Raw genomic sequence first — 17,864 nt, 5'->3', positions numbered from 1 at the left:
CTGGGCGGGGCGGCCATGTTTGTGCGGGGCAGTGCACCTGTCATCGTGAGTGGCCCTGACTTTTCATCCTGGGGATTGTTAGAGGTCACCTCCCTGTCGACAGGACGGTTTTCCTGCCGCTCTGAGCGTGGCAATCGATGACAGCGAGCGGACGGAGAGGGGTGCCCACTGCCGCGTCCAGCAGCTTGGACGGCGCTTGGAAGGGGCCGCGAACCGTCTGAACCGCAGCCTCCGCCCGCAAGCATCCCCCCGCCGCCGATCGCGGCGCCCTCGGCCCCGCCCCGGCCCGTGTTCCCGCCCGTCGCCGGCGGTTAGTCGCCGCGGCCACAACTGGCCGGAGGCCCCGCCCTCGCGTCCTCCTCCGCGGGGCAGCCAGCCCGCAGCCCGCCGGGCCCGGTGGGTGGGCGCGGGGCCACTGCCCGCAGGCGGCGGGACTCGGCGACCTTGACCCGGAGGCCCTAGCCGGACCCACCAGCGACGCCGGCGGCGAGGACTTTGCCCGGCTCGGGGGCGGAGCGGACTCTGTCCGCGGGCGGACCGCGAAGATGTTGGCCTTCGCCGCCAGGACCGTGGTGAGTGCGCCGGGGATGCCGGCCTGGTGGCCCCGAGCCGGGCGGGTGGGTGGCGGGGCGCGGGGGAGCCCTTGGCCTGCAGCCGCCAGCGGGATCCGAGCCTCAAGGTCACAGCCGGGATGGAGCCCGCACCCGGGGTGGGGGCAATGTCCAGCAGACGGGAAGAAATAGAGTGGGAGCCCTGACCTCAGACAGCCACGCACACACTTCGAGCCGGAGCCCGGGGACACAGCAGGAGTGTCTCTCTAGCAGCTGTTCTCGGACTCATGCACCTGCAGCTCATCCCAGGCGCAGGAAGAAGTGAAAGACACTTGGCCAAGCCTCCTCGGGCTCAGGCGCCCCCTCCCACACTCCCACCCCTGGGGCCCTGGGGAAGGAGGAATAGAGCCAGCCGGGCTGAGCTGGAGGTTTTCCAAACTGGCAGGTGGCAGCAGCCCCCTGTCTCCGAAGATGCCGTCCACTCAGCCGTCCACCTCTGCCCCATCTCCTACCCAGAGGACAGACTGAAGTAATCAGTACTGGTATCTACCTTGGAGTTTCTGTCTGTACTCCAAGCGTATCTCCACTTGCATCTCCCTCTCACTGTGCCAAGTAGATTCAGATAGGCTTTACCAGACCCAGAGGGCAAAGGATATGTCAGCTAGACCAGAGGTTCTGCTAGGACCCTCTTCACCTGCCCCCACTTGTCCCCATCTCCTCCACCCCCACCACACCCTCAGAAAACCTCTAGTTTATCGCCCAGGATACGTTATGGGGTCAGATAACTTTACTGCTGGGGACACAGACATAAACCTTCCTGGGTTTGCATTTAGATCTAGTGTAGCCCAAAGCTGGGGTCCTTGGGTTTATGTATTTTTTATTAGTGATTTAATTGTGGTTTCTAAGATTATAAAATTAAAGGATTTATTTGCAAACCAACATCCACCACCAAAGATCTGTGTCCACTCTCCCACTCTCACCCCCTAGAGGATTTCCCTTGTTCTCAGGAAATCGCAGTTTCTTACTCCTCTTTTTTTTTTTCCCTCTCCCAAATACTTGAGTTTGTTTTTAATAGGCAAAGTCCTCTACTCTTAGTCCCCAACAAGCTGCAGAGCTAGAGAACCAGGCTGTGGTGGAAGGGTGCCCCTGAGCACTGTGGCCTTTTAGCCCAATATGTGTTCCCTTGAACTAATCCCAGTTTCTAGGACAGATTTCAGGACTGTGAAAACCTCAGCAGCTAAGCACTCTCTGCCCACTGCCACCCCCCAATTTTTCCCTCTTACAACAAACACCAGTTCCAGCAGGTGGATTTTTTTTACTATCTCTTGGCCTGCCTCCCTGGCGCTGGGCCTATTTAAAGGAGAAATGATTCTTTAGGTTTCCAGCTGCTCCAGAGCCCACCACTCCCTTCCTTCCTTCTTCCCCATTCCTTCACCTCTGGAAGTTAGGAGGGTGGGGCAACTGCTCCAGTCACTGTCACAAGCCCAGACACCACCATAGAGCCACCATAGCCATCACCACTTCTGCCTCCCCTCTGAATCTTGGCTCTTGTCTTCTCTTTCCAGCCGGGGCAAGTGGCTGTGTCTTGCTAGGTCCGCTCACCCAAGTGGTAGCACAGTTAGGCTTAGAGATCCTGCCCGAGGCAGGCAGACAGGGCTCAGAACCTCAGTCCTGCCATGGAGGACGGGCAGCAGCAAGAGAAGGTATGGAACAGCCTCTACTGCTTACCTGACCGCTGCTGCCAGCAACCTTGAAACCCTCCCGTTTCTCTTTCTGCCCCATCTCCAGAGTCTTCTGGACTCTCTCTGCCACCTCTTACCTTCCCAGCCACCTTTCACCTTTCTATTGCTACAGCACTGCCCTGTGCCACCCACCCCCCCACTCTCACCCCACAGACAGAGAAAAAACCCAAGACCTCGCCCACACCCAGAGGTCCTGTCATCAGCTGCCTCCCTCGGATTTTCTCTCCTCCCCTCTTATTTCTCAACCTGGCAAGGGTGGGAGAAAAGGAGGTGGGAACCTCTGGGTGGTCACCTCACTGCTGGCTGGCTAAGAGTCCAGGGTGACAGAGTGCGTCCCATGCATCCAAACAGATGAGAGATCCCTCTCACCTCTTCTGCTGCCAGCAGGTGTCACTCTGCTTTGATTCCCCTGAGCCCTGCCAAAATCAATAGCCACACCGTCCCTCATCTCCAGGGCTGGGAGAGGTGGACACACCTATAGCTGAAGGGCTGGGAAGTCAGGGAGGGCACCAGGGCACCACCCAAGAGGCAGGCTCTGACCCCAGGGATGGGCACATAAGTGCCCATGGCAGTGGCATGGGAATTGCTGGAGCAGAAAGGATAATGAACAAGATTTTCTGCTGCCTGCAGGTGAAGCCCCTGGGCTTCCTCAAGCCCTCCTCCATGATGAAAGTTGCTGGCAGATTCAAGACCCACCAGGACTCACTGCCCCGGCAGCCTGTGCCCCCCCTGAAGCAGTCCCTGGACCATTACCTCAAGGCTCTGCAGCCCATCGTGAGCCAGGAGGAGTGGACCCAGACCAAGCAGCTGGTGGAAGAGTTTCAGAGTTCGGGGGGTGTTGGGGAGCGTCTGCAGAAGGGGCTGGAACGCAGGGCCAAGAAGCTGGAGAACTGGGTAAGTGAGAAAGATGATGATGTGGGGCCCACAACTCCCTTGGGTAGGTGGAAGAGAAGGGACAGGGTCCCTCTCAGAGACTCTGGTTTCGTTTGTTTGTTTGTTTTTTACCAGAACACTACTCAGTTCTGGTTTATGGCAGTGTGGGGGACTGTACCTGGGACTTTGGAGCCCCAGGCATGAGAGTCTCTTTGCATAACCATTATGTCTATCTACCCCTGCCCAGTCACTTTCTTCTCACTGGCACTTGTTGCCAGATGCATGAATGGAATCTTACCGGGGCTCCAGTTGTCTGCTTTTCTGCTACAGGGTATCTAGAAGTAAGACACAGTCAGTTGGTGGCCTCTCGGAGCTGACATCCTAGTAGGGTGGGGAGAAAATTAAACCGAACATAGGCAAATGAATCTGATCACTTCAGGCCATGAAATTTTATATAAACATTAAAAAAGAGGGTGGGGAGGGACAATGAGAAAGAAGTAGGGGGTGGTCCGGGAAGTGGTGCAATGGATAAAGCATTGTACTCTCAAGCATAAGGTCCTAAATTCAGTCCCCAGCAGCACACATACCAGAATGATGTCTGGCTCTTTCTCTCCACCTATCATTCCTCATAAATAAATAAATAAATATTAAACTTAAAAAAGAGAGAGAAAGAAAGAAGTAGGGGTGGGTAAGCACATTGTCTTTATTCTCAACTCACAGAGAAGTTAGAGAGGAAGTGGCTCAAGACACAAGGGACAGCATGGGCAAAGATGGCCACATCCTGGCACGTTCAGAGACAAAGGCTGCAAGAGAGTGGCAGGAAGAGCAGGAGCTCAGAGCAGAGGTCAGTGGGGTGGGAGCTGCAGAGTGGCTTCAAGCTGTCATGGCGTTCAGGGGACGGGTGCCCAGTTCTGTGTCTCCATTTGCCAAGAGATATATTCAGCTCTCAAAAGCACGTCTGCACAGGTACCCACTCCTTCCCTCCGCTGGTGTTTCTGTGTGTGTCATCTGTGTCTTTTACTTCGACCTAGCGATCAAGAGGGCTTCTGGCTGCCTAGAGAGAAGGCTGCTAGAGTGGGGGCAGTAGGTGTGCCGAGGGAGGGTGCATCAGCTTGGAGGGAGGCTGGCAGGGAGAAGGTGAGAAAGAATTCAGCTGGGCTCTTGGGGTGCTGCCTAACGAGTATGAACAGGACAGAGCTCAGAGCACTTTTCCTCTTGGTCTTCTCATGCTCGATTTTTTTTTTTACTACATGTATCAAATTATCTTTAAATATCATGTGTAGAGCGGAGGGTAAATAGCATAATGGCTATGCAAAGCGGCTCTTGTACCTGAGACTCCAAAGTCCCAGGTTCAATCTCCCGCACCGCCATAAGCCAGAGCTGAGCAGTGCTCTGGTTAAAAAAAAATAACTGTGTAGAGACCGGATGTGAAATATGTCCTAACTAAACAAATTTCAAGCCCTCCCACCTCATTATTATAAAAACTCAGAATTTCCTCTCTCTTTTAAATAATTCTTTTTTTCTTTAAGTTTTTTAACTTATATTTATTTAATTTGATAGGACAGAGAGGAATAGAGAAGGAAGGGTGAGAGAGAGAGAGAGTCAGAGAGACACCTGCAGACCTGCTTCACCGCTTGTGAAGCTTTCCCCCTGCGGGTGGTTATCGAAGGTCCGAACCGTAGCCCTTGTGCATGATAATATGTTCCCTTAAACCAGTTCACCACCGCCCAGCCACAGAATTTACTTTCTCAACACCTTTCCTGGGTATCCCTGACTAACACCGCTTCTCCATAGCGTTAGCTAGAAGGGATGTTTTGGAGGCAGCATCATAGCGCCTGGCTCTCTGGGGTTTTGGGAGGGACAGTCCTGACCTAAAGCAACTTTCTAAGGGGACAGGAGACAGGGAATAGCCAAGGGAGGAGGAGTTTTGTAGGAAAAAGCAGAGCCAGGCAGGTTCTCACTCTACAAAGTTGGGGTGCTGAGGGGCCAGGTGGTGGCACACCTGGTTGAGCGTACATGTTTTGATGTACAAGGACTCAGGTTCGAGCCCTCAGCCCCCTCCTGCAGAGGGAGAGCTTCATAAGTGGTGAAGCAGGGCAGCAGTCTGTCTCTCTTCCTCTCTATCTCTCCCTTCCCCCTTGTTTTCTGACTGTCTCTATCCAATAAATAAAAATAGAAAAAAGTTGGGGTGCTATGGGGCTGGGAAGACAGCACAGTGGTTATGCAAAAAGGCTTTCATACCTGAGGCACTGAGGTCCCAGGTTCAATCCCCAGCACCACTATAAGCCAGAGTTGAGCAGTGCTCTGGTACTCTGGTATGGGGCAGGGGGCAGTAGGGGTGCTGTGAAGGGGCAGGGGAGGGTTTGAAGCTGCAAACAAGAGATGGGATTCGTGGATTAGGTGGAGAGCTCAGGTCCAGATAGAACACTGCTGGAAGGCACTTAGAGAAACTGGGGTTCAGAATCTCCCAGCTCCACTGAACCTGGAGGTCTTCCAAACTGAAGTTCTGACTAAAAAGGGTAGGAGGTCCTCCTCTCCACTCAGAGCCCCTCTCCTCACCCCCCCCCCCCACCTTTACTTCCCCAGAGCACTACTCAGCTCTGATTAATGTACAGCGGACTGAATCCAGGACTTTGGAACCTCAGACATCAGTCTGTTGCATAACCATCATGCCATCTCCCCCAATTCCCTAGAAGGCCCCTTAAGAAAATGGGCTACTGCCAGCAGATTGGAGAGTGAGGGATACTCACTTCTTTCCCTTGTTCTCCCAAGCTCTGTTAGAGGCTTCAAGACCTCTCTTGGCTTGTAGGCCGCTTGGCTGTCCCCAAGGGGAGAGAGAGAGAGGCCCAGAGAAGGAGATGGAAAGAACACTACTGCACAGCTGCTCTTAGGGAATCTCTGAGCCACACAGCAGGGAATGACTGATGCAGGGGCCATTCCCACAGACCCAAGTCAGCTGACAGTAGATTAGCAGTTGCCTCTGGCAAACCTGCAAACCTGTGTCAAGAAGCACTATTGTTTGACATGAGAAAGGCCTACTGGTGGCCTATTGCAGGAGCATGTTGCAGCCCAGTGTGTCACCTGGGCGGCTGCACAGCCCCGAGCCAGCAACCTTTCACTTGTGTTCAAGACAGACCTCTGGAGAGACACCTCCCAGTTTGAACAGAGGACAACCCACCTGGCAGGGACATGGAATGTGTGGCCAGGTCCTGACACTGCCACAGTGATTTATCCTCCCAGTGAGCTCCCATAGGATTATCCTGACCTTGAGATTAAGTGAGTTTTCACTACCTATTCCTACACCAGCCAAACAGAAGTCACAGAGGACCACAGTCTCCAGAGTAGCTGTGACCCGTGGGTCTCTGCCATGGGCCAGGATGGGAGAGTCACCCAAATTCAAGGGGCTCTTTTTTTTTTTTTTTTATGGCTTCCCACACACACACTTTTTTTTTTTTTCCCACCTGGGTTATCTCTGGAGCTCTGTGCCTGCCCGATTCCACCTTTAATGGTGGCCATTTGTTTTTCTCTTCTTTCTTCATTTTTTTTTCTAATGTGAGAGATACACAGACTGGAGCACTGCTCAGCTCTGGCATATGGTGGGACTGGAGATTGAACCTGGGACCTCAGATCCTCAGGAATGAATGTTTCTTCAAATAATCATTATGCTGGCTTGAACCCTTACACATGGTAATGTGTGTGATCTACCAGTTGCTCCACCGTGTACCTCCCCTGCCTTGTTTGTTGTTTATTTGTGTTTTTTTTTTGTTTTTTGTTTTTTTACCAGAGCACTGCTCAGTTTGGTTTATGGTGGTGCAGGGGATTGAACCTGGTACTTGGGGGCTTCAGGCATGAGAACATAACCATTATGCTATCTACCCCCACCCCCTTTTAAAAAAAATATATCAGGCATACCTCTGTATTCCTAAAAGTAGAGTCATTGAAAATATCTAAGAAAAAGAAAAAATGGTTCATATCTCTGCCTCTTCTGCCCACCCCAGGTTTCCTTCCAGTCTTTTCACTCTTCCCATCTTTTTCTCTTCCCCCCCATCTTTTTCTTTTTTTTAAGTTTTTAAAAATTTTTCCCTTTTGTTGCCCTTGTTGTTTATCATTGTTGTTGTTATTATGATTGTTATTATTGTTGTCATTGTTGTTGGATAGGACAGAGAGAAATGGAGAGAGGAGGGGAAGACAGAAAAAAGAGAGAAAGACACCTGCAGACCTGTTTCCCTGCCTGTGAGCGAACCCCCTGCAGATAGGGAGCTCAAACTATGCGCTTTGTGCCATGTGCGCTTAACCCGCTGCACCACCACCCGGCTCCCCCCCCATCTTTTTCTTAATAGTATTGCTGTGGCTGATGCTGCTTAGCTGGGTGAAGAGGAATAACATAAGGGCCAGATGGTGGCACATCTGGTTAAGCACACGTTACAAGTGTACAAGGACCTGGATTCTGTTCCCCACCTGCAAGAGGAAAACTTTACGAGTGGTGAGGCAGGGCTACAGGTCTCTCTCTCTCTCTCTCTCTCTTTCTCTCCTTCCTTCCCTTTCTGTCTCCTCCTCCCCTCTCAATTTCTCTCTGTCTCTAGCCAATAATAAGTAAATGAAATAAGAGGAGTAACAGAGTGCTGTTTGGTGGGCTTGGATGTCAGGTGTGGACCTGAATTTGCACTTTCAGAGTCCTTGCTGTATAGAGAAGGCAGAGAAGCCTCACCAGACCCCCTAGCCCTGGCCAGCCCTCCTCACAGGTTCTGGTATTCCCTCCAGCTGTCTGATTGGTGGCTCAAAACAGCCTACCTCCAGTACCGCCAGCCCCTGGTCATCCACTCCAGCCCCGGCCTGATGCTGCCCAAACAGGACTTTGTGGATCTTCAGGGCCAACTCCGGTGAGTGGCAGGAGTGGGGATTGGGCCCTGTAGTCCATTTCCCCCTCAAGAGCTTGACCGCTTCATTAGCTAATATCACCCCTAGAACAGCGTAATAAAGTCCGGAGTACCACTGTTGCCTGAAAAATGGGGAAACTCAGGCTCAGAGAAATGAATGGGCCTGGATCACATTTCACCATCAGCTGACCCAGGGTAGGAATCAGACTTTCCAGTTCTTCCCATGCCATCAACCTGAAGCTTCCCCTTCCCCAATTCTGAGACCTCATCCTCCACCCCCTTCCTTCTCTCTTCTGCTGGCCTCAGAGGTGACCTTTGTACACAGTTCCCTTTTCCACACTCGGCCATGTCACTTGCTCTGGCCTCAGTTCCGGTTCTACTAGGGATAAAAATACCAGACAGGAATCTCCTGCCTGGGGACCAGCCACTTGTGATCACTACCTGCTTCTCTTAAAGGGGCCAGAGCAACCTGGAAAGACCTAGTGGTCAGGCTCAGGAAGTCTAGTGGGTGGTCCAAGGCAAGGTGGGTGTCCAGCATAGCTGATGTGACCCAGACTGTCCAGGGAGGAAAAGCAGGTGGAGGGAGGTGACCTGGGGAACAGAGGCCCAGAAAATGGAGGGGACTTGTTCATTAGAACCAGACATCTGAAGCCACTACCCTCTTGTTCACACTGGCCCTCTCCCAGTGCCCTCCCTAATTATGTTTTGGTAACTCAGTGGCCTCCTCACCCTCACCTCTTCCTGACTCTGGGCTGAGCTTCCAGAGGCCCAGTACCTTTATAGGTAGAACTTTTAGTTCAGAAGTCAGCCTCCTTCAGACTGCCAATTCATTAGTACCTAAATCCTGTTTAGCCCAGTACATCTCCTGGAGTCTTCCAAACATCCTTTTAGAGATTAGAGGAAGTAGACTTAGAGGACAGCCAGGCCCCAGAACCTAGGCCCTGCAGTTGACAGGCATCTAGTGAAACAATGGGTCCCCTCCCTTGACCTGACTGGACCTACCCCTTCACCCCCAGCAGGTGGTTCTGAACCAGGGACCTCTCCCCCAGCTTCTTATCTCTGATTGGTTCCTCTGATTGGTTCCTCAGGTTTGCTGCCAAACTCATCGAGGGTGTGTTGGATTTCAAGGCCATGATTGACAAGTGAGTGGCCCCAGTGCTGCCCTGCCTAACTACCACAGCCACACCAGCCTGGCCAGTTCTGATGCCCTGTCTAGCCCCACAGGACCCTGGCACTGGACAGACCCAGAATCTGGTTGCTTTCACTTTCCACTGGGGTTTGGGAGACAGTGTTGGAATGGCACTAGCTGCCAGGTCTAGCAGCTCCTGGTGACCCAATCCCAGAAAGCCCCTGGAATAAACTGGTGTCCCAGTCACATCTCCCAGATGGCAGCTGAAGCCCAGCCCAGAGACAAGGGAGTTTCTAGGGGGACCGGGCTTGATGGGGCCTCCAGAGCCCAGCCTAGCTCTCTCAGGCCCCCAGTTTATGCTGAGGGGATGTGGGGATGTGCAATGGAATGCCACGCTGCCTGTGTGAGCCCCTTCCCTTTACCCCTGCCTCCTTGAAGCCTGATCCAGCCCCCAGTAATAGTCATTGCCAAGGTTCTGCTCTCCTCCACTCATCTTTCTTTAAGATTTAAATTTGTATTTATGGGGCCGTGTGGTGATGCATCCAGTTGAGCATACATGTCACCATGCTCAGGGACCCAGGTTCAAGACCCCAGTCCCCACCTGCAGGAGGGAAGCTTCACGAATGGTGAAGCAATGCTGCTGCAGGTGTCTGTCTTTCTCTCTCCCTCTCAGCCTCCCCCTTCCCTCTCAATTTCTTTCTTTCCTAGCAAATAAAACATTTTTAAAAGAGGAAAAATGGCAGCCAGGAGGAGTGAATTCATAGTGCTGGCACTGAGCCCCAGCAATAACCCTGGTGGCAATAAAAATAAATAAGACTTCTGTTTATTAGAGAGAGAGAGAGAGAGAGAAACCAGGGCATCACCTTGGCACATGTGATTCCAGGAGTCATAGCCTGGACTTCATGCATGAGAGTCCAATGCTCCATCCACTGTGCCACCTCCCAGCTGCTCCCCTACCTCACTCGCTGTCATCCTCTGCCCCACAGCGAGACCCTGCCGGTGGAGTACCTGGGTGGGAAGCCCCTGTGCATGAACCAGTACTATCAGATCCTGTCCTCCTGCCGCGTGCCGGGCCCCAAGCAGGACTCGGTGGTCAACTTCAGCAAGATTAAGAAGCCGCCCACACACATCACAGTGGTGCACAACTACCAAGTGGGTGCTCTCCACACACACAGGGGCCCCACCCCACCCCGCCCCACCCCACTGCAAATGGTTCTGGGAAAAGCGGCAAAGCAGCTTCCCTCATACCTGTGCCCATAGGCCCCCACTGGGGCTTCTCTGGGTAGTCAGCTGGCTCCCAGCCTGAGGGGCCCTGGGAAAGGCTGCAGGCCTGACTAGCCTGTCTGGCCAGACTGCCCTATGGGTCTCTGAGACTAGAAGGTGACTGGTGTGGAGGGCGGTGGCCACTGCCCTCTGAGATATCCACCAGTCCCCTCTCCTCTCACCTGTACCCTGACAGTTTTTTGAGCTGGATGTGTACAACAGTGATGGAACACCCCTCACCTCAGATCAGATCTTTGTGCAGCTGGAAAAGATCTGGAACTCATCCTTGCAAGCCAACAAAGAGCCCGTGGGCATCCTCACCTCCAACCACCGCAACTCCTGGGCCAAGGCCTACAGCACTCTCATCAAAGGTGCCCCGGGTCCCAGCCTCTGCCCATAATAGGTCTTGGGTGACCATAGCTGAATCCTCTCAGCTTTCAGAGTGTGTGTGTGTCCCCATTTCTCAGATGGGGAAGGTGAGGCTGGGCTGCATTAAGTGGGCAGTCCCTTCTTTGACAGCAGCGTACAGTGAGAGTGCACATAATATCCCTCCAAACACCTCTGTATCAGTCCCTGCCAACTACACTCTGGCCCCCTGGGCTCTGGTCCCCTCCCTGCTAGTATGGGGTGGACAGGGCTGGCGGGGGCGGGGGTTTGCCTCGTGCATTGCAGGGCATGATTGAGTATAAAACTTTAAACCAGCACTCAGCCCTAGGTGAACACTGTGGAGGCCTCCCCAGGCCTAACACGCCCACCCCATCTTTTATGCACCCTACCCCACCCCCACACTATCTACAGACAAGGCAAACCGGGAGTCAGTGCGCTCCATCCAGCAGAGCATCTTCACTGTGTGCCTGGACGCGCCCACGCCCAGGGTCTCTGAAGACGTGTACCGCAGCCACGTGGCTGGCCAGATGTTGCATGGGGGCGGCAGCAGTCTCAACAGCGGCAACCGTTGGTTCGACAAGACACTACAGGTGAGGACTGGAAAGAGCCTTGACTCCCACCCCAGACACATGCCCAAGCTTGATCCAGGGCCCTTGCGGCCCAGCTTGTAAAGGAGGCAGGAAGCCAGCAGGTGGATGAGGCAGTAATTAGCAGGCAATCAGCCTATCATTAGTGGGCGCTGGCCCAGAAACCACTACCTCCCCCCCAACTCATCCTTCAGCACACCAGAAAGAGTCTGTGATGCCGCCAGGATGGCGAAATCCTGGCCCCGACTTCTCCACTTTGCACCTGTCAGGTGGTGCTGGGACTCCCTAGTGAGGTAGTTAATTACAGTCTATGGGTAAAGTCTATGGGTGTGGGACCTGCCTAATATGGCCTGGGAGAGGTGTCCCAGTGTCCCCACTGAGTGAGTACTAGCTACTGTTAATAACAGATTAGTAATAAGTCAGCATACCCCTTGTGATGGCTGCAGAGAGTGGCTCTAGGGACCTGAGGTTCCTGTCCCTGCTCCCCTCCACAGTTCATCGTGGCAGAAGATGGCTCCTGTGGGCTGGTTTATGAGCATGCCGCTGCAGAGGGGCCCCCCATCATCACCCTCGTGGACCATGTCATTGAGTTCACGTGAGTATGGTTCTCCTGCCCCTCTGCACAGTCCCCCAGCAGGTCACACATAGTTGAAAATGGGCTCTCAGGAAATGGTATTCTCCTTTCTGCTTCAAATCTGTTACTTCAGAGGAAGCCAGACAAGTGTGGAAGTTTTAGCATCAGTTAGAACTGGGTTTGTACTCTGGCTCTGCCACTTCCTGGCCTTGTCACCTCAGACATGTCCCTTCCCCATTCCAGGCATCCTCCATTTGGACACTCAAAAACTGGAGTAAAAGGAGCTTTTATGTTATTATTTACTGTTTATGCAATGCTGGGCATTAAAATCAGTGCCTTATACGTTCACTCTGTCTTGGAACCGCCTCCCTGGCCCAATGCTGTTGTTTTTTTTTTTTTATTGGATAAAGACAGCCAGAAACTGAGAGGAAGGGGATATATATAAAGAGAGAGAGAGACCTGCAGCACTGCTTCACCATTCATGAAGCTTGCCCCCTGCAGGTGGGAAGCGGCGGCTTGAATCTGGGGTCCTTGTGTGCTGTAACATATGCACTCAACCAGGTGCACCACCACCCGGCCCATCCTGGCCCAATTTTTTATCTTGTATTTTAATGTGAGAGAGAGACACCAGAGTACCACTCCACCATCCATGGAGTTTATATCCTTGATGCTTTTATATGGTGTCAGGGTTCAAACCCAAAGCCTCACTCATGAAAGTCTTGTGTTCTGCTGACTGAACCACCTCCCTGGCCCCTGAAAGCAGTTTTTAGAAAAACAAACCTGGGAATCTTCCCGAGTAGACACCCCCAAAGATGTGGGGAACCTGTCTTCCCCACCCCAGAAGTGGAATCAGGCTCCAGAGCCACAGGCCTGAGCCTGAGGCCTCCCATGAACCATGCAGGAAGAAGCAGGAGCTAGTGCGGTCCCCCATGGTGCCCCTGCCCATGCCCAGGAAGCTGAGGTTCAACATCACCCCTGAGATCAAGAACGACATCGAGAAGGCCAAGCAGAACCTTAGCATGTAAGCCTGGTGCGGGCGGGCCCATTCCAGGTCTGTTGTCGTATTGTCATATTGGCTGGCTCTGGCATTGCTCATGGACACTCCCCTAGGGTTGGCAGGGCTGTCAGGTACCTGTTCCTCATCCACCTCCTACCCTCTCCCCACACCCCCAGCATGATCCAGGATCTGGATGTTATGGTGGCCGTGTTCCATCACTTTGGGAAAGATTTCCCCAAGTCTGAGAAGCTGAGCCCAGATGCCTTCATCCAGATGGCGCTGCAGCTGGCCTACTACAGGTGCCCGCCTGTGCTGGGAGGGGGAGGCCTGAGTGGGTTGGTCTGCCAGCACTGTGCTCAGCCCCATCTCCCACCCAGGATCTACGGTCAGGCATGTGCCACGTACGAAAGTGCCTCCCTGCGCATGTTCCACCTAGGCCGCACCGACACCATCCGCTCAGCCTCCATAGACTCTCTGGCCTTCGTCCAGGCCATGGATGACTCCAGCGTAGGGGTAAGATGACCAGGGTGAGGGAAGGCGAGCTGGGCTTGAGCCATTTTCCTTCCTGTTCACTCTGTCACATGCACACTGGCCCCCTCCTGTAGAGACAAGCTCTAGAGTCAACACTAGGGGGTCTAACAAGATGGAGCCATGAATTTGGCTGTGAGCTCCCTTGCAGCCAAAGAGAAAAGGGAAGAGTTCATTCATTTATCAGTAGTGAGCATTTTCCCCATGTCAGGCCCTGGCTGAGCACCAACTAGAAAGACAACAACACTTCACTTCCTTTTCTCAGGGAGCTCAAAATCTAGTGCTAGATGGGGAGTGAGCTGCTGAGGTGAGTAGCAGGACCAGGGAGGATGCTCTAACACCCCCACCCCCTTGTGCCCCTAGGAGCACCAGAAGGTGGCGCTGTTGCGGAAGGCCATCAGTGCCCACCGTGCCTACACTGACCAGGTGAGTGAGCCTCTTCTACTTGACTTGCTTGGCCTTGGTGCCCACCTCACCCCCGCCCCCAGCCCTTCAGCTGCCTGATCCACCTAGAGCAGATGGGATCTTGCCCTTAGCTTGTACCCCCACCCCAGTCTGGGGCACCTGGCATCGTTAGCAAGTGACCAGGGAAGCGACTTAGTGGTAGAGTGACAGGACTTGCAAGTGTGCAGTGCCAGGTTTGATTTCTCCTCTCTCTCACTCAGTAAGTCTTAAAATAAACATCCAGAAAAAAAAAAAAAAGAAGTAAATTCAAATGTAAAGGATTATAGCTAAATACAATTAAAATATGAAAAGTAAATGAAGTAGGAGAAATCGAGGCTGGAGCCGGTGATTCTTCTGGTGCCAGGTTCCAGGGTGAACCTCTGAACCTTGTGGCCTTGAGCCCAGGACTGAGAGTAGAATGTTTGGGCAGATGGCGGGGTTTCTGCCCTCTGAAGGCTTGGGCCTGGGCTACAGTCTGGGGGATAGAGGTTCCCATGCTAGTAGTCCAGGAGGTGATGTGGGAGATAAGGTATTCGACCACAGGCACAAGGTCCAAAGTCGGACCCCTGGTATACAGTATGCCAGTGGATCTGGTTAAAAATAATAAATAAATAAATGTTACCATCCTGACTCATGTGTGCCAGGCTCTGCCGGTATCACTCATAGATGCCCAGTAGATCTTATTGCCCTATGTGAAGGGTATTCAGTGATTGTCCCCATTTTATAGATGAAAACATTGAGGTTCCATAATTAGGCTAGGGCCAGGCCACCTAGCTCTAGACATAGGCTCTTAATTTTTATACTGTTACGCCTTTCTGGACAAGTCCTTGGCCTCAGTTTCCTCATCTGTGAAGTGAAGGCTGTCTAGCCTAAACACTCTCATCTCATGGGCCAGTGAGTCAAAAATGGGTTGCCAACTTGAGCTTCTGGGCAGGGCAGAGGGCAGCCTCTGTGCCCCCAGCCCTGCTCCTGAAAACCTCTACCAACCCTCCTTTACCCCCTCCCCTCCCCCCCCCACGCACACACATACACAGGCCATCCGCGGGGACGCCTTTGACCGGCACCTACTGGGCCTGAAGCTGCAAGCCATCGAGGACCTGGTGAGCATGCCGGACATCTTCATGGACACCTCCTATGCCATCGCTACACACTTCAACCTCTCTACCAGCCAGGTGGGCCATTGCCCTCAGCCCTGGCCACTGCCCTAGGAGCCCTGGGGTGGGGTAAAGAGAACCCACTAGAAGCTGGAGCTGGATAAAGGCTGCGCTGACTGGTCCAGAGCATAGTCAGACTTGGTAGTGTCCAGCCCACATCAGCCCCACAAGCCCACCGTCCAGGCAGCTAAGTTCAAGAAGAAGAGCTGGGGCCAGGGACACCACTGATGCTCAGGCAGGCTGATGGCAAAACCAGCTTCAGTCACACACAGGAATGTCTGATCCAGGCCTATGCCAGGCCCTGGCATACAGAGGCGATACTACACTGCCCCAGCCCTCGGGTCTCACAGTATAGGCTGGAAGCCCAGAGTAGGAGGCAGTGACAGATCCTCTGGGAAGTACTGGGGGTAGGGGGCTCCTGAGGAACAAACAGTTTAAGAACTGTCCAAAAGACACCCTAATGAGAGCACCAGAATTGCACCCCCAAAGGATAAGAGGGCATGACTGGTCCACTGGAGAAGAAGGGCATCTTGAGAAGAGCTTGGTGGGTGCAAGGGCGTGGTGGGGGCAGGCAAGGATGGAGGGTTAATAGGGAGTTGGTGCAGTAAGGAGAGCCTCAGTCCTGTACTGTCTGTAGGTCCCTTCCAAGACAGACTGCGTCATGTTCTTTGGTCCCGTGGTTCCCGACGGCTACGGTGTCTGCTATAACCCCAGGGAGGCCCACATCAACTTCTCTGTGTCTGCCTACAACAGCTGTGCCGAGACCAACGCGGCCCGCATGGCCCACTACCTGGAACAGGCCCTCCTGGACATGCGTGCTCTGCTGCAGAGCCACCCCCGGGCAAAGCTCTGAGCCTGTGTGCTTGAGCCTGCCAGCACCACGCAACTCACCTGGGGCTGGGCCACCACCAGGCCTCCTAGCTTTGGCCTCAGGCCTCCCAGCTCTGACTGGGCCTGCATCAGTGTCCTCAGTAGGGCTTTGTAGGCCCCAGCCATGTGCCTTTTGAGGGTCACCCTTCACATATGCCAGGCCCCCCAGACTGTCCTGGGCTGAGCAGGACATCAGGCCCAGACCCCTGGACACCAAGGCTTCCTCTGGGGCAGGGAAGCAGCCAGGCCCCGCCCTTGCCCTCGATATGCTGAGGGGCTGTGGCTCCCTTCTCACTGCCTCTAGCCAGTCCCTGTCATCTGCATGACAGCACTCAAGTCTACAGTATGATGCCCAAGCCCCCCAGGAACTAGAGGCAGTTGTCTCAGCAAGGGTGGAGAAGACGGGGCCAGTGGTACTGCTGAGGAAAAGCCTGAGGTCTGGCCTTAGCTCTTGAATGAAGTAACTGACAAGGCCCAGCTCTCTCACTTCCACTCAGCTGGTTCCCGAAGTATGTTCATTGTTGCACAATATTAAAACGCAAGGTAAATAATAAAGGGAGGTTGGTTGGTAAAGAGGTGTTTCAGTGTAAGAATAAACCCCTGGACTGACTTTCTTCAGCTTGCTCTGCATCTGAGGGGCAGTATCCAAGGAGCCTGGAGAAGCAGTGCTCAGGCGCAGCCAGGAACCACCCCAGAGCCAGCACTCTGTGCTTTGCTGGTCACCTAGGCCTCCCCCATCTCTGGCTGTGGTGCGGACCACTCTCTCCCAAGGACTATGGGGCTCTCTAGCACCAGGCCTAGTGGGCCAAGCAGTGTGGGACTGGCACCCAGGGTCCAAGGCTGTGTGCTGCTGTCCATGCTAACAGGCACCAGATTATGGCTGCCTAATCACAGCCCTGTACTTGCCCTGGAGAGGCACTGGCCAAAGATAAGGAGCCTGTGTGGAGAGAGAGGCCTCTGTTCCACAAACAACAGGAAGGCTCCTGGGGAACCTTAGGGGGCAGATAGGACATAAGAGGAAAAGGTCAGCAAGTGAGGCATTTCGGGCCTGAGGGTAGCTCCTCATTTTTTTTTTAATTGGAGCCTGAGGGTTCCTGGAGACACCAACTGGTAGGAGGAGTATGTGAGCAAAAGGAGCTGCACATGACAGTTCTGCTGCTGGAAAAAGGGCATGGTTCTTGGCCTCATCCGAATCACAGAGATGAAGCTGCTTCCTGTGCTGCTGGGAGTCCCGTGGTGGCACACCCAGTAGAGTGCACATGGGAACACACGAGAACTCAGGTTCCAGCCCCCAGTCTCCACCTGCAGGGAAGGGAGCTTCATGGACAATGAAGTACTGTGGTTGTCTCTCCCTTTCTATTTTTTTTCTGTCTCTATTATAAAAACAAGGAGAGAAAAGGGAAGGGAAGGGAAGGGAAGGGAAGGAAAAAAAAAAAAAGGAAATGTGGCCACCAGGAATGGTGGAGTTGTATGTAGGCACTAAGCACCAGCAATAACCATGGTGGCAAAAATAATAAATAAGGAAGCTGGGGAGTGGCACACACAGTTAAGCACTAAGTACTAAGGGCAAGGACCTGTGCAAGGATCTAGGTTCAAGCCCCCAGCTCCCTATCCACAAGGGGGATGTTTCACAAGCAGCAAAGCATATTTTTATCCTATCTTCTCTCAGTTTCTCTCTGTTCTATCCAATGAAATGGGAAAAAAAATAATAATTTTGGATGGCCTCAGCCAGTCCAATTTGGATGGAAGAATTCTGCCCCCCCACCCCCTTCCCAGCACTAGGACTCCTGGAACTTGAGTTGAATAGTAGGCTGGATTTTCCTCCAAAAATTATCCTTCAAAAGTGAGGGTGCCATATGGTCCGGGAAGTGGCGCAGTGAATAAAGTA

General features: G+C 53.3%; 1 protein-coding gene and 1 long non-coding RNA gene across 3 annotated transcripts in view; both read left to right on the top strand.

Moving 5' to 3' along the window:
• Window positions 1-17,864, top strand: part of LOC132540925 (uncharacterized) — a 578,575-nt gene that overhangs the window by 537,103 nt on the left and 23,608 nt on the right. The window lies entirely within an intron of this gene.
• CRAT (carnitine O-acetyltransferase) lies at window positions 21-16,586 on the top strand. 2 transcript variants are annotated; one of them, XM_060200316.1, is made up of 15 exons: window positions 21-572; window positions 2,117-2,254; window positions 2,924-3,187; window positions 7,928-8,046; window positions 9,132-9,185; window positions 10,159-10,324; window positions 10,632-10,806; window positions 11,234-11,412; window positions 11,904-12,004; window positions 12,885-13,004; window positions 13,157-13,279; window positions 13,358-13,493; window positions 13,872-13,934; window positions 14,987-15,124; window positions 15,744-16,586. In XM_060200316.1, the coding sequence occupies exons 2-15, from the start codon at window positions 2,228-2,230 to the stop codon at window positions 15,957-15,959; spliced, it is 1,881 nt and encodes a 626-aa protein (XP_060056299.1). In that variant the 5' UTR covers window positions 21-572; window positions 2,117-2,227; the 3' UTR covers window positions 15,960-16,586. The 2 variants fall into 2 exon arrangements, with proteins under 2 accessions (XP_060056299.1, XP_007527096.1); XM_007527034.3 differs by lacking the exon at window positions 2,117-2,254 and having other exon boundaries at window positions 23-572.

Source organism: Erinaceus europaeus, chromosome 10, assembly GCF_950295315.1.
Source record: "Erinaceus europaeus chromosome 10, mEriEur2.1, whole genome shotgun sequence".
NCBI classification, from domain to species: domain Eukaryota; kingdom Metazoa; phylum Chordata; class Mammalia; order Eulipotyphla; family Erinaceidae; genus Erinaceus; species Erinaceus europaeus.
This window is presented reverse-complemented; position numbering and strand designations above follow the sequence as displayed.